We start from the raw sequence: 15,954 nt of genomic DNA, 5'->3' as shown, positions 1-15,954 counted from the left end.
CAATACAGAGGAGAGCAATTAGCCTGATAAATGACCCATCTCTCACCAACTCGCTCCCCTCACTTTCACACAGACGCTTGGTCTCTGCAATTTGTATATTCTATAAATATTTCCATGGGAAATGTTCATCTGAAACAACATTAATAATTCCCCCACTCTATACTAAGCCCATTGGAACACGTACAGCTGCTGCCCAACATCCTTTCACAGTACACCTTGAAACCCACAGAACAGGCTTCTTTTCCTCCTCCTCCTTCATCCATGCTACTGTGGTACTGTGGAATAGTCTTCCCCCTGATGTATTTCCCAAGGAATACAACATACAGGCTTTTAAATCAAATGTAAACAAGTTTCTCCATTCCTAACCCATCACCCATATATGGTATTAATATACTATAGGTTGACTAGCTAACCTCTCGTATATGGGCCCAACATAAAAAAAAAAAGATAAACTATAAAAAGTATCTTACTTTCTAAATGCTCTTGAACACTTTTTAAAACAATTCTTTTCAACATATATTGTAAATGCTGTTTGTTCTCTAGACAATTTGCATAGCTTAGTGCTGATTTCTTTTCTCTTATTAGATATCACTCAAACAGTTACTTTTAACCTTGTGTTATTTTGTATTATGTCAAAAAAGGAAAGATATTTAATATTTCCATTCTTCATTTCCTTGGATGGATCATTATTTTATTTCATTTCTTATAGATAAAGAAACTGTAACATTTGTCATAAATATACAGATGAGTACAGAACCATGAGTGAAACCTACTGCTGCATTGTGATTGGTTTAGCTGTTATAAGCTCAGATTACATTTCTTTTAATCCTATAAAAAATACAGGTACAACAATATCACACAATATCAATGTTAACTATCCCTTACATACCGTATTCATGACACTACGAATAGGGCATGTTAGGGTATCCTTTACTATGTTGAGTTTCTACAGTATGCTATATGCCCATCACTTAATAGTACAGTTTAGGAAATGTTAATAAGATCAAATTGAAAGAGGCAAAGTTTGCTGAGATTATTGTTCAAAAAGAAAAGTTTAAAAAATTGCATTTCAAACTGCACAGTAAAATATCAAAAAAAGCAAAGTTATATAAAACTTACCTATATGGATTTAATTTATCTAACGGTGGAGGTTTATCACATACATGGTATGTATCTCTCATGGCAGCAGGCATAGAATCACGAGAAACAACTTGTTGGTCATAAACTACTGAACTTTTAAAAGCTTTCCTCATATGGATATCTTGCAGAGATACTATCATAAGACATAAAATAACTTATTTAGTGGTTATTATATAAATTAATATTTTAGATATCACAGCAATTTTATTAAGAGTAGGAAGAAAAGAATTATGTATTTAAATAAGAATAATACAATCATGCATAATAACCAACATATTCGAAATAATGCTATTTCAAAATAGCATTATTTCGAAAACTAGACATGAATGAGAAATGCTGTACATTTGCTTGATTATGCTAGTTACTGAATGCTAACAACAAAAATAAAGGTTAGAATTTAAGCTTTTGGAATGTAAATCCAAAAATCTTAACTTGGATTTAAATTAAGCTTATCCTCTTATCATAAAGAAATTTATTTATTATTTTTAACTTTTCATAAATTCAAATTAACACAACACCATGTAACATAAATAGAACTGTTTGCACTTTATTCACTTTATAATGGTAAATAACAATGTCTATTGCCATAAATATGCTGATTGTGAGAATTCTTATTTTAACTAGATGATTGACAAACTCACTATTCTGCATCATCAAATATCATTTTTTAAACTAATAAAATACTGATTATAATAATAATACATTTATTTTAAAGGGATGTGTAAATTAATTAATCATATAAATCCTTTGGATATACTTAAAACTGGAACTCTTCAAAAACACTTCATGATATATATCATCATGGGATATACCTTGTTCCATGAGAGATCAATAATTTATCAACATTCTTCCAATTCTATTATCTGTCATCATCATTTATTCATGTATGAATAGGGAAATATATATACAGAAATATTCATATAATGAAACTCATGAAGATGAAGTTTATTAGATGATCTACATCAAAACAGAGCAATGTAGTAATCTACATTGCTCTGTTTTGTACCAAATGGTATGTCAGATGGTTCATGAAACTTATCTTCAAAAAGAAGTGTGCTAATGTATTGCCAAAACCATTTCCTTGGTTTTCCTCTACCTCTATGTCCATTAGATGGCTTTAGAGAGCAAAACACTGAAAGCAAGTGAAGGTGGATGTCAAACTTGGTGTCCCAACCATCTCAGCTGACTTTTTTAAAGGGGTCTCTGCCAGCTTTCTTTTAGAATGACAGTATTAGGAATGTGATCTTGCCATGTATATCCTAGTATTGCCAAAGGCAATAAGTCCCAAAGCTATTGATGATATTAACTGCTTGCTGAGTAGTGATGTTCCAAATCTGGGTAGGTACCATAAGTAAATATGGCTTGACTAGCAGTTTTTGTATAGACGAATTTTGGTATTTGTGGTGATGAGATTGGATTTCTAGATATTAGACTTTTAAAGAATTGAAGACCTTTGTGCTTTCTTTTCATTATGTCAGAGTATTGATGTAAGAACCAAGGTACAGAAAATTTACTTCAAGAATGTGGTCATTTAACTGAATATTTCCTTCTATTCTGTTCTTTAGGACTTTAGTTTTATTGCTATTGACTGCCAACCCAATCAGTGCTGCATTTTTACATAAATTATCTACATCGATTTGGGCAGTCTGATTGTTAGTCAATCAGAACATCATCATCTTCAAAACAAAAACTGATTATGTGGGTTTATCCTGCCAATTCTTACAGTTATTCTGCACTCATTTCCTGTGAGTCTAATACATAATCAAGGGTAATAATAAAAAGATATAGTGCCAAAAAGCTCCCTGAAGAACTACAGAGTGGAAATAGGAAAGTTCTCAGTTATCTCTCCAATTAAGCATTACTCTTGCATGATAGTTCTGGTATGGTTTCTGCTACTGCTTTAAATTTAAATGGAATAATAAACAAAACATTAAGGCAGGCAACAGCCATTAAAAAAGCAGACTAAGAAATAAAAATATTTTATCAAAATCAGCATATGGTAATGAAACATCGACAATAAATGAAAGAGATAAAAAATAATCACTGCAGAGCAAAAATGAAATACATGAAAAGACCAGCAGGTTATACAAGACTACACAAAAAGAGAAATTAAGACATACTGAAAGAGCCAAACCAAACACCAATAATGGAAACAATAGAAAAATACAGAACCAAATGGAAAGAGCATCTAGAATGAATGGTATATGTTAGAATATCTAGGAAGATGATAAACTACAAACCAAAAGGTGATAGAAACAGAGGCAAGACTGATGAAACACTGGGCTGAGATTGAAACAGGCCACCTGGTCTAGATTTGTGAAAGGAGGAAAAAAGTATCTAGAGTAGATTTGGGATTTAAAAAAAAAAAAAAAGGCAAGCTTTATAAACTCAAGGAGATATACAAGCTCATCCAGAGTAGACTTGACACAGGATTAGCCACTGTACAGGTAATTAGTCCTAAGCAGAAAAAGGTCATAGTTTCTTGGAGCCTGAGAAAGAGAAGTAAACGTTAGCAAAAGAAGAGAAATTTGACTCTTTGCTAATTTTGGACTTATGCCTCCGAACATGGAAAAATTTATATTTAAAGCAGTACTTACTTCATGCCATAGGAAGGAGTGGGTTCACCAAGAATCATTGAGATATGGTGAAGTGGGAATAAACAGACTGTTTATCTCCACTTCTTCAATAGGAAAATAAAGGTTTATCTGAATTCACAAAAATACAGAAGAACATTTATCCTATGAGATGGATCTGCCTTTGCCTCAGCTCTAGTGAAATCTGAACACAGGCAACATCCCTCAAACAAAAAGTTTATCTATGCTGACAACACAATAATCACCACACAAGACATACCTTCCAAGACTATGAGGCAACACTGAGCAAAGATTTGAGCTCACTGTAAAAATACTTTGAAATCTGGGAACTATCCCCTAATCCAAGAAAAACTGTTGTTTCAGCTTTTCACATAAATAACCACAAGACAGAAAACTAAAAATAAATTTCTGTAACAGAACTCTAATCCATGAACCCTTGCTACCTTGGTGTCACACTTGATTGCAGCCTTACATACCAACAGCATTTGGAAAAAACTAAGTTAAAGATAAAACAAAATTATGCGATAACCACAGTAATAAACTTTTATGAAAGTACAAATATTATACTCCATATTTTGTACTGAAAATAAGAGTACATCATCATCAGTGTGTAAAAATAGCACGCAAAGAACAGAAAAACAAGTACAAAAACAATCAGTTTACCAATTAAAAAACAGTTGCCAAGTGCTAAAAATTAATATTAATAAATAATATTAAAACTATTTTTTATGTTTACATAAAATGAAAATCTCCCAACCTTTCAGTAGAGAGAAACAATCATTCCAAATCAGGTTAGACCAATGTAAAAAGGATTCCCAACATTCTTTGAAAAGGTGTTTATAAAACTTTAATTTAAAAGTTTTAAAATGAAGATTCTCATTTTATATAAACATCAAAAATAGTTTTAATATTATTTATTAATATTAGTTTCTAGCATGCAGCAACTGTTTTAATTGGTAAACTGATTGTTGTTTGTACCTTGTTATCCTGTTTATTGATTTGCTTGTTGTTTCTACACACTGATGATGTACTGTTATTTTTAGTACAAAATATCTGTACTTTCATTAAAGTTTACTACCGTGGTTATCGTGTAATTTTGTTGTTTTATAGTTATGTCACAGGCAACTTTAAAGATTAAGTTAAAGATATTTGCCAGGAACAATACCATAAACAGACTGAAAGGCAAACCTGGGGGTTCTAATGCTTCAAACTCTTAGAACAGCAGCCCTGGTCATAATAAAATGGTCATATAAAATGAGAAAAATCTCTGGCACCTTAAGGTCTACTCCTCTCGAATAATTGCCTGTCCTTTCCCATATCACTCCACCATGCTTCAGAAGAGAATAACTATCATCAAAGAAATAACATCAATCTTCCCACACATCAAGATATCTCCCATCTGGCTTGTGGAAATACCAGATGATGGTCTTCAGGACAGGTGGAGAAGACTCTGTAATGAAAAGTACCTAATCAGAGATCCAACTTTCAAATCTCCTGGATGCAATGTTTCTCAAAAACTCTGGAGCCAGCTAAACAGATTTAAAATCAGACAAGGCCACTGTGCCCACTTGTTACATCTGTAGGGAACTTAATAAGCATCTTTTTTTATTTGCACACATGGCACTGTACTGATGCAGACTATGCATCATATTACTGATGACTGCCGAATACATTCGTTCCCTGAAGACCTCAGGAAAGGGGAAAGACTGTACACTATATACTAAATAATAATATCTCTTCAATGTTATTAATATTTTTTAATCTTTTACTGGCTGGCTATGACAACAGGCGAAGAAGAAGGAGGAGGAGAAGATGGATGCCATAAAAATGTGTGTGAATGAAATCAACACTGCTTGGGATTTAGTTTTAAAACAGTTATCAGACTGCTCATGTTGGACATTTAATTAATGGAATGAAAACAGCATCATGAATGAATTAAACTGCTTAATGGTTCCCATGTTTTGCAGAGAGAGACGTCATTACAGATATAAATATAAATGCAACAAACATGCCAGATGCACAAGGTAAAGTGGAACTTAGCAGGTTAGAGTTATAGCTAGGAAGAGTGACTTTATATGGTATCCTCAAAGATGTTTATGTGGCAGATGAATTACTGAAAGCATTAATACACTGTTGTTTAATTCATTCCTCATGTTGTTTGTACTCTATTAAACATCCACCATGAGCTCTAACCAACCCTTAATCCTAAAAATATGATTGTCAGACTGCATCTGTAGAATAAGGAGGTTCAACATGCAAAGTAGATGAGATTAGTCAAGAACTGCAAGCAAGAAGACACTGTGACAAAGCTATAAGTGGGTAAACAGTCTGAAACTTATATAAGGTAGTGAGAGGAACTTATTGGACAGATGCTGGGAAGTTGCTGTGCAGGATAGTAGATAATGAGAAAACAAAAGGATCATCCTTGGAAGCTGCAAAAGGATATTGCAAGGAAATCAATAGATATTTTGTATGGACAGCAGCAGGTAAATGGAATGCATTGCCAGCAGTGAGTAATGATCATGCTGACAGAGAGAATCTAAGGTGAGGTATATCCTTAAATAAGGGCCTTAAAATAATAACCATAGTGAGTTATGTGGATATAAATTTCAACAATTTTGCAAAAACTTATAACAGTGTTAAGCATGTTAGCTATTTAAAAAAATTCTTATAAATGATATACTAAAAATGCTGATATGCATTGCCCTACCTTCTTCCACATTGGAATCTAACTGAGTTCCTTTTACAGTTAACCGATCAACCCGCCCTTGCAAAGAACTTGTACGAGCCATTATTGAAGTGGCTTCTCGAGAAAGACTACCAAAGATATCATCAGCATGTTTGGAAAGTGACGATAGCTGCCTAATAATATTTGCAAGAGTACCATTAGTAACGCATTCCAATTCATTTGGCACATCTACTGCAAGTATACCTTGATCATCTAAAGGTAATGTATTTCTACACACATGCTCTGGTTCTATCACTCTTTGTAATAATGGCATCCTGATTAATTATTAGAAGGTGGAATCCTATTTAGAGAGGAGAAAAAAAAAAAAAATATTTCTCTGATGCTAAAACAGACTTATAATTTGTCAAAGCTGAAATATAAACTACATAAAATATCAAGGAATAATTATTCCTCAATGTTTTATATAGTTTCCTTTAGTTTTTGAGGAATACTACTTATTCAACAAATATCAGGTTAAATTTTTTTATTCAAATTATAAGACTATATCAACATGAATAACTAAAACATTTGATCTCCTATACAGATGTTAGTTTATCAGAGAATACTGCTAGGAATTGTACATAAAATCAATATACAAGAAAAAAAAAATGTATGAAGGGCTCTTCCACTGAAAACTAAAATACTGTATAATTTCAGTATATGGAATATGACTTCTCCATTACTTCCACCTTAGTATCACCACCTCCGGGTCTGGTTCCCACTGATAAGACCTCAATAAAGGTCGAAACGGTCTGGGCAGTGACCCTTCCCTTAATGCATAGCATTATACATGTCTGCAAGGAGATGTGCTTTGCATTATGGGATACTAAGGCAAGTGATGAGAAGTTATACCACCTTTGCCACAAGTCTCCTGAAAATACTTCAGGTGCAAACTTTGTTTGCTTACACTTGGATAAAGGATTAAACCAAATATATAACTGTATAATTTCAAAAGTAAATATGGAACAAAAAAAAAAAGTAATAGCATTTAAAAATTTGGTGTTTAATTAGAATATAATTCCGCATGAAATTTTTATTAACCATTAAAAGTAACTGCACAGACATAAAGAGGTACATCAAAATGTTAAGGGTGCCAAAATAAGGAATCATTATGATGTAGTTCAAGTAAATATAGAAGAAATGTTCCCCCTCATCCCTATTCTCTGTGTGCAGCTATGTAAGAGAAATATTAGCCAGATATCCCTTTAATGGATACATGATACATATATGCAAATTGATTTTTTGTGTGCGTGCATGTGTGTGTGAAAAAAAAAAAAAACGGTAATAAAGAAAACACAACATGCATCAATGAAATGTTTCTTTTACATTTAAATTAAACAAGGAATGCACAGTTAAGTAAAATAGCAACTGACCTATTAACAATTAAGTTATCTTAATAGACAACTTATCATCTTAGCAGCAGCAAAAAGAGAAGAACTTGATATACATACAAAGTTTGTTTATATAGTTATGTTAAGCCATATGCAGACAGCTTGGGAATAAGAATGCAGAATATGATGCCTGAATGTTTTTGCTGTTGTATTTAATATATTTACTGTTGGTTAAAAAAATGCATATCAATTTATTTTGTAACGAGTCAGTGGTGTCAGTGTGATGTGTATGTCCCATAAATTAAATTAACAGTAGTAGTATGAGAATTAAATTATAATCCTAGAATTCCATCAACATGGAGACTTTATAAGTTACATGAATATGTTTGCTTTAATCTGATTATCCTTAGGATAGCTTAACCCTGTTTATTGAAGTGGAAGCACTTCAACCAACAATGAGTGGATTTGAATCCCACTGTGGGCATGGATGTTTGTGCATATCTGTATGTAATGGATAGATTCTAATGCTCAATGTGAAAAGAAACAAAAAATAAAACTGACTGAAAGCCAATGTCAGCACTGGCTCATTAGATCTGCCCAATGATTACCACATTCATGAAGTGATCATTTTCGAACATTGTTTGAATCAGAGCTTGAATTATTTATCAGATGTTAGCAGTAATTCAGGTGTTATTTTTTTTTCATAACATGTAGTTGATTTCTTAATTGTCTGTGTTGCAGAACACTTTTTTTTTTGGGAGGAGGGAGGATACAATAGTAGCAGTAGTGAGTAGAATGCTACTGATTTTGGAAAATGGACTATTATGAGCTATTAAATGAAATCATGTTAAAACTGTTCAAACAATGAATAAAAGAAGTGTAGCAGCAAATAATATCTCTACCTTACTACTGTATTTTCTTTTAAATAATATAACTTATGCAGTACAGAAAATACTGGTCAAGTTCAATAAAATTCATCATCATGCGTATTAAAGATTTAGGCCTAGCATGGCCTGTTCCGGCCTTAAAAGTCATCGTTGAATCGTTTAAGAGGACGTCCTGGTTTTCTTTTTCCTAATGGCTTGTTTTGGTAATCTTTCTATTTTCATTCTTTGAACGTGTTCCACCCATTTATGTTTATATTTTTTTAATTTTTTCTATTACTGGTTCTTGGTTTAATTCTTTCATAATATCTTCGTTTCTTTTGTGATCAAACAGAGTATACTTTGCAGTTTTTCTCATAAACTTCATTTCTGCTGTTGTTAATCTTTGTTTGTCTTTTTGTTTTATTGTCCAGATTTCACTTACATACATTAAGACTGGTAGGGCTAATGTATTGTATACTTTTAGCCTGGTTTGTTTTTGAACTAGGTTTGATTTAAATATAGAGTTAATTACACCTGTTATTTTTAAATATTTTGCAATTTTTACGTTTATATCTTTTTCATTTTCATATGTGATCATACATCCTAGGTAGTTAAATGAATTCACCTGTTCTAAGATCTTGTTATCTATTACTATTTTTGTTCTTGCTGGATCTTGTCCTTTAAAGGCCATAGTTTTTGATTTTTCCATTGATATTATCATACCATAATCTTTGGATATCTCATTTAGATCTAAAATAGCATTCTGTAAGTTATCTTCAGAATTTGTAATTATTATTTGGTCGTCGGCAAAGAGGAGAGTGTTTAAGTTAACTGTAGGAGAAAGTTTAATTCCTTGATGTAAATTTTTATTCCATTTTATTATTATTTCATTAAAGTAGACATTAAGAAGAGTTGCTGAGAGGGGACATCCCTGTCGGACCTCTTGGTTTATCTCTCTCGTATATGATAGCTCGTGATTTAATCTTATTTGTATTTGATTATCTTCATATATACTTGTGATAGCTTTTAGGATATTATTTGGTATTTGTCTTTCTTTTAATATGTCAAATAATATGTTTCTTTTAACTTTGTCAAATGCTTTTTCAAAGTCAATAAATGCAACATGTGTTTCTAAATTATATTCTCTTCTTTTCTCTATTATTAATTTTAGGTAAAAGGGCCGGGTCTATACATGATCGTCCTTTTCTAAATTCATTCTGTATTTCTAGAATAAAGTTTTCGGAATATTTCATTAGTTTGTTATTTAAGATTCTGCTATATATTTTGTAACAGGAATTTAGTATACTGATACCTCTATAGTTTTTAGGGTCACCTCTATTACCTTTCTTAAAGATAGGAATCGCAATTGCTTTTGTCCATTCTATTGGGGGGGGGGGATACCAGTTGAGTATATTTTATTTAAAAATAATGTCTTTCTTTGAATCTTGTTCCTGCATATTTAGATAGTTCTGAACCTAGCTTATCTTCTCCAGGTGATTTTCCGTTTCTTGTTTCTTTCAGGCTGATTTCTAATTCTTCTTCAGTTATTTCCTTTTCATTTTCGTTAATTGTTTGCCAGTTGTCTTTTTTAAAATATTTGTCTGTCCGCAGTTCTGTGTAGTAATTTAGAAATTCTTCTAATTTCAATTCAGTGTTTAATTTTACGTTTTCTTTGGTATCTGCATTTAAGTGTTTCAAAATCTTATATACATTGGGTCTTATTTTATATAAATCATGTTCTAAATTAGAAACAAATTTATTCCATGATTCTCTATGTCTTTTTCTAACTTCTCTTTTAGCTATGGCTCTTATTCTTTTATATTCTATTTCATCTTCTAATCTTTTACTGCTTAACCATTTGTGATAGGCTTCTTTTTTCTTTTTGATTATTTCTTTGATTATATCATCCCAGATCTTCAGTTTTCTTCTTTTATTGAATTTTTTGGTCTTTCCTAAACTTTCATTTGCTGCTGCATTTAGTATCGTTTTTATATTAAGCCATTCTATTTCTATTTCTTCATTTTGTTTTATTTTATCTAGATATTGGTTAATTCTTTGTTCATATAGTCACTGTACATTTGTGTCATTCAATAGTCTAGTTTTATAAACAAATGTTTCAATTTTTCTTTCTGTTCTTGTTACTTGTAGCCATTTAGGTAGTAATCTTAATTTTATTTTAACAAGGAAGTGGTCACTGCTTATTTCATATCCTCTGTGAACTCTAACATCTAGTGAAAATTTTGATGTCTTTTCATTTAATATGAAGTAATCTAATATTGATTTACATCCTCTTGCTGCCCAAGTATATTTATGTATGTCTTTATGTTTATAGAAGGAATTCATTATTTTTAGGTTATTATAAACTACGAAGTCAATCAATTTTTTACCATTTCTGTTAAGAGTGTGTTCTCCATGTATTCCTATATTATTATTAATTTTCATGTTTCCAATTCTTGCATTTAAGTCTCCTGCTAAAATTATGTAATCATTTTTATTTATTTTATTATATATGTTCTATAGCTGATTATAAAAATCAATATTATCCTGTTCTCTTCTTTCTTCTGGGGCATATAAACCAATTATTGTTAAATAGCCTCTATCTATTTTTATTCTAGCTTCTATTATTCTTTCATTCCATAATTTATAATGTTTTAACTGTTTTGAGAGGGAGTTATGAATCCAAATCATGACTCCTGCTTGTGCTCTTTGGTCTCTGTCGACTCCGCTGTATATCACATTAAAATATTCAGTTCTCATAGTTCCTTTTAATTTCTTTTTTATTTCAGTGATTATTGCTATTTTAAAATTTCTTTCATTTCATAACTGGTCTAATTCTATTTCTTTATATGCTATTCCTCTTACATTCCAGTTTGCTATGTGTATTACATTTTGTCGTTTCCATTTTTGTTTTACTTTTTCCGTTCTAGGGTCGTTTCCCATAGATTCAATCCAATTATCTTTTTCTGTCAGCTTACAAGTGGGATTATGTTCTCCATGTCAGGGGACTAGCCTGATGATAGAATAGTTCAGTGGTAAGGCTGAACCTTAAGGCTTCTGAACTAGCCTTCTTCTGAATTTAAACCCATAGGAAGAATAGGGCATATTGAAGGGGAAAGAGTAGATTATAGAAGAATTATAATAAGGTTTATAGAGAGGGCATAGCTGTAAGGCCAGAAATGAAAAGATCCCATGGCCCTTGAGTACTCTAATAGCATAAGGGTCATAAAATAAGAAGAGTTGGCTGATAAGGCCTTATAGGAAAGATTAAAGTAAGTGGATCTTCCTCAAAGTAGAAGAAGGAGAGGATAGATCCAGCTAGGGGTCCATGGGAGTGCCACTTCCTTTACAATCAAGATGATTGCCCCTTATGGCCCTGTTGATCCACGAGTCCTTATTCAGTATATTCAGACCACCCCACCACACACACACACACACACAATGGTGGGCTCCCCTATCCGCCACCCAGGGGACGCGCTCTCTAGGGGTTACAGGATCCCCCGAGAGTCAATAAAATTACTGTAAAAAAAACTACTTTGTACATTTGGAATAACCTTAGTCATTAACATTTTTTTCTACTGTGTATACTCTTAAAGATGGTTGTCATTTGGAATTATGACCAAAACAACTAAGGCTGAGAACCAATATATTATGGCTGTTAACTGGGTGTGTACGTGTTCTTCTGGCAGGTTTGTTGAGGTTTCATATGAGATTGCATTAGCCTCATACAGAATGATACTAACTCACCGTCAATGGAAAAGTCTTTATAAAGGTTCATTGCATCTAGACAGAACTTGAATCCTCAACAGATATAGCAGAAATTGGGATGGACTAACACAATATTTCATGGCTAATTTCCTATCAACAACTTTCTTCCAAATTAGCAGCCCATTATTTTTAAGACCCAATTACCATCTCTTACTTTTCTAGATAAATGAATCAAAGTTAGCTATATTTTGGTCTCTTTCCTGCAATATTGTTTCAAATATCTGTTTCATTACCTGTTAATGTAATGTTCTGTTTATATGACCATATACCACCTTAAATTACACTTTTTAAAACATTTTTGTAAATAAACTAAGCAGTTCCCCCCCCCTACTATATTCAGTTTGAGAATGATTCTGCCAGTGATATATCTATACACTCTCCTAATTTTGCTTATAAAACTCTCATATCTGGAGGTCTCCATTCTTTGATCAACTCTTATTTATAATAAATTTAGTTTAAACCTTTATCCAAGTGGGAGCAAACAAAGTTTGCGCCTGAAAATATCTTCAGGACTGGGGTAAGGTAGTACAACACCGGGCAACTCGTAGCAAAGGTGGAGCAAGCTAACATCACTCCTATCTCAGTATCTCCCATAATGCAAAACACATCTCCTTGCAGATGTGTATAATGTTATGCATTAAGGGAAGGGCCACTACCCAGACTAGTGTTGACCTTTATTGAGGTCTCTTCAGTGGGAGCCAAGCCCAGAGGTGGAGATACCAGGCAGAAGCAATGGCAGGTCATCTTTACCTATAGGAGTTGCCAAACGGTGTGGCACCTTTTTATTAAATTACTCTGGATTTAGAGAAAGATGTTGAAAGTTTATTTTTCACTCTGTTAGACTATAATAAATTTAGTTTAATCCTTTATCCAAGTGTGAGCAAACAAAGTTTGCACCTCAAAATATCTTCAGGACTGGGGTAAGGTAGTACAACACCAGGCAACTCGTAGCAAAGGTGGAGCAAGCTAACATCACTCCTATCTCAGTATCGCCCATAATGCAAAACACATCTCCTTGCAGATGTGTATAATGTTATGCATTAAGGGAAGGGCCACTACCCAGACTAGTTTCGACCTTTATTGAGGTCTCTTCAGTGGGAGCCAGGCCCAGAGGTGGAGATACCAGGCAGAAGCAATGGTAGGTCATCTTTACCTATAGGAGTTGCCAAATGGTGTGCCACCTTTTTGTTAAATTACTCTGGATTTAGAGAAGGTAGTACGATATACCACCTGGGTAAGGTAGTACGGTCCAGTCCTGAAGATATTTTCAGGTGCAAACTTTGTTTGCTAACCCTTGGATAAAGGATTAAACTAAATTTATTATAGTCTAACCAAGTGAAAAATAAACTTTCAACTCTTATTTATATTTCAATTCTTGGATCCATATATTAAACATAACAGAACACCATCAGTAATTCATTCATTCATTCATTCATTCATCTTCAAGGTCCACCTTTCCTAATTGGGTTGTGGGGGCAGCAGCTGCAAGAGGAACTTCCAATGGTCACGATCCTCCGCCACCAAGCTCAGGTGTTCCGGTGGGACTCCCAAACATGTCCACCCAAGGTTTTGGATATAATCTATCCAGTGAATCATTGGCCTCCCACCCTCTGGCTTGGCAAAGAGGGCCTGCTGGGGGAGCCTCTCTTGTGGCATTCTGACCAGGTGCCCATACCAAAGTAACTGTGATCTCGTAACACGGAGAAGCAACGGCTGAGTATTGAGGGTTTCCCAAATTGCAGAGCTTCTGACTCTGTCGAGTCGTCAATCCCGCAACCCCTCGAAGGAACCTCATTTCAGCCACTTGGATTCGTGTCTGCATTCTTTCAGTCATTCCCCAACTCTCATAACCACAGGTGAGGATGGGGACATGGACTATATTGAAGACCGCCAGCTTTGCCTTCTGGCTTAACTCCCACTCCACTACTACTGAATGGCCAAACTCCTGCAATATTGTGCTTGTTGAGCCAATCTGAGTATCTAGCTCTACGCCCCACTTTCCATCACTCGTGAATATGGACCCAAGGTATTTAAATCCACCTGCCTCAGTGGGACTCCACTCACATGTAGAGTGCACTAGGATGGTTGTCTTGAGACCACAAATGTTTTAGTTTTGGCCACACTGATCTTCATTCTGGCTTCTGCACAAACAGCTAGAAACCTATTCAGGGTCTGCTGGAGGTCATCTGTGGAAGAGCTAAGCAGAACTAGGTCATCTGAAAAACGCAGACATCCAATGCTACATCTTCCAATTCTGACAGACTCACTGCCTCGGCTGTGCCTATCAATCCAGTCCTTAAATATTATGAAAAGGAGGAGTGACAGAACACACCCTTGGCAGAGGCCAACAGAGACTGTGAAAGGTTCAGACTTTGTGCTGTTTACCCTGACACAAAACCCTGAGCATTCATACAGGGACTTGATGGCAGCTAATAGTTGGCCATCCACTCCATACTCCTGTACTACTTGCCAAAGCTTATCCCGAGGAACCTAGTCATATGCCTTCTCCAAGTCCGCAAAACATGTGTAAACATTCTTGGCATATTCCTAAGATTTCTCAAAGACTTGCCTTAAAGTGAAGATATGGTCAGTTGTACTTCTACCAGGACAAAAGCTGCATTGTTCTTCCTGGAACTTTGACTCAACTATGCTCCTGCACCTTCTTTCCAAGCACCTAGCATATACTTTCCCAGGCAGGCTGAGCAGAGAGAGATGCCATGATAGTTGCTGCAATCCCTCTGGTCTCCCTTCTTGAAGACTGGTATTATTATGCCTGTCTGCCATTGCTTTGGTGCTCGCCCAGATATCCAACAGCCTGACACACTCAAGTCAGCCAGAGAACACAGTCTCGATTTAAGGCTTTTAGCATTTTGGGCCGAATTTCATCATCACCAGCGGCGCTGCCCTATTTTAGCGATTTTATTGCTAAATGGACTTCTGCTGTGAGACTAGTCATCGCCCTGATCTGCACCTCTTGGATGTCCACAACTGCTGGACCACCAGGGTTAAGAAGGCTCTCAAAGTATTCCCTCCATCTATGGAGGATATCCTTCTCAGTAAACAGCCTTTTATAATATAACTTTTCAGTATCAACTTATAAAATTGCTACTGAAAAGTTATAATAAAAAAAGAATTACTTTCACAATCCTCATATTTTTTTCATGCTTACATATATTTTGGATAAGCACTGCTAAATAAGATTCACTCCTGAGAGTGGGCTCACTGAAAAAGAATGGCTCGATGATGCAACACCTCCTAACCGTGCACCACACATTAACTTTTAGTGAGCCTTTTTCATGCTGCCACATTTCCTGAGGCTTCTCTGTACCCCAAATGTGGCAATTATGAGGGCTAACTTTCCCACTTATGTGGAATATTGCTTCATCTGAAAAATCAACATGTCAATAACATTTGTGTCTTCATCAGTTGACAGAAATCCAACTTGGCATGATAATCCTCTTCTTGTAGCATTTGAACAGTCATAATTTTGTAAGCATGTTTATGGAGTTGTCTAGTTAGAATTATATGCA

General features: G+C 34.3%; 1 protein-coding gene across 3 annotated transcripts in view; it reads right to left on the bottom strand.

Annotated features, from left to right (window-relative positions):
* LOC150094188 (uncharacterized) overlaps window positions 1-15,954 on the bottom strand; it is a 189,383-nt gene that overhangs the window by 126,962 nt on the left and 46,467 nt on the right. For all 3 annotated transcript variants that reach the window (XM_090411733.1, XM_090411732.1, XM_090411734.1), the window contains exons 3-4: window positions 6,445-6,763; window positions 1,120-1,273 (exon numbers count right to left, since the gene is read on the bottom strand). In XM_090411733.1, the coding sequence (XP_090267859.1) occupies window positions 1,120-1,273; window positions 6,445-6,736 (446 nt within the window). In that variant the 5' untranslated portion in view covers window positions 6,737-6,763. The remainder of the gene's footprint in view (window positions 1-1,119; window positions 1,274-6,444; window positions 6,764-15,954) is intronic.

Source organism: Typopeltis vanoorti, chromosome 22 (genome assembly GCF_054136105.1).
Source record: "Typopeltis vanoorti isolate ZY-2024b chromosome 22, IOZ_Tvanoo_1.0, whole genome shotgun sequence".
NCBI classification, from domain to species: Eukaryota; Metazoa; Arthropoda; class Arachnida; order Uropygi; family Thelyphonidae; genus Typopeltis; species Typopeltis vanoorti.
This window is presented reverse-complemented; position numbering and strand designations above follow the sequence as displayed.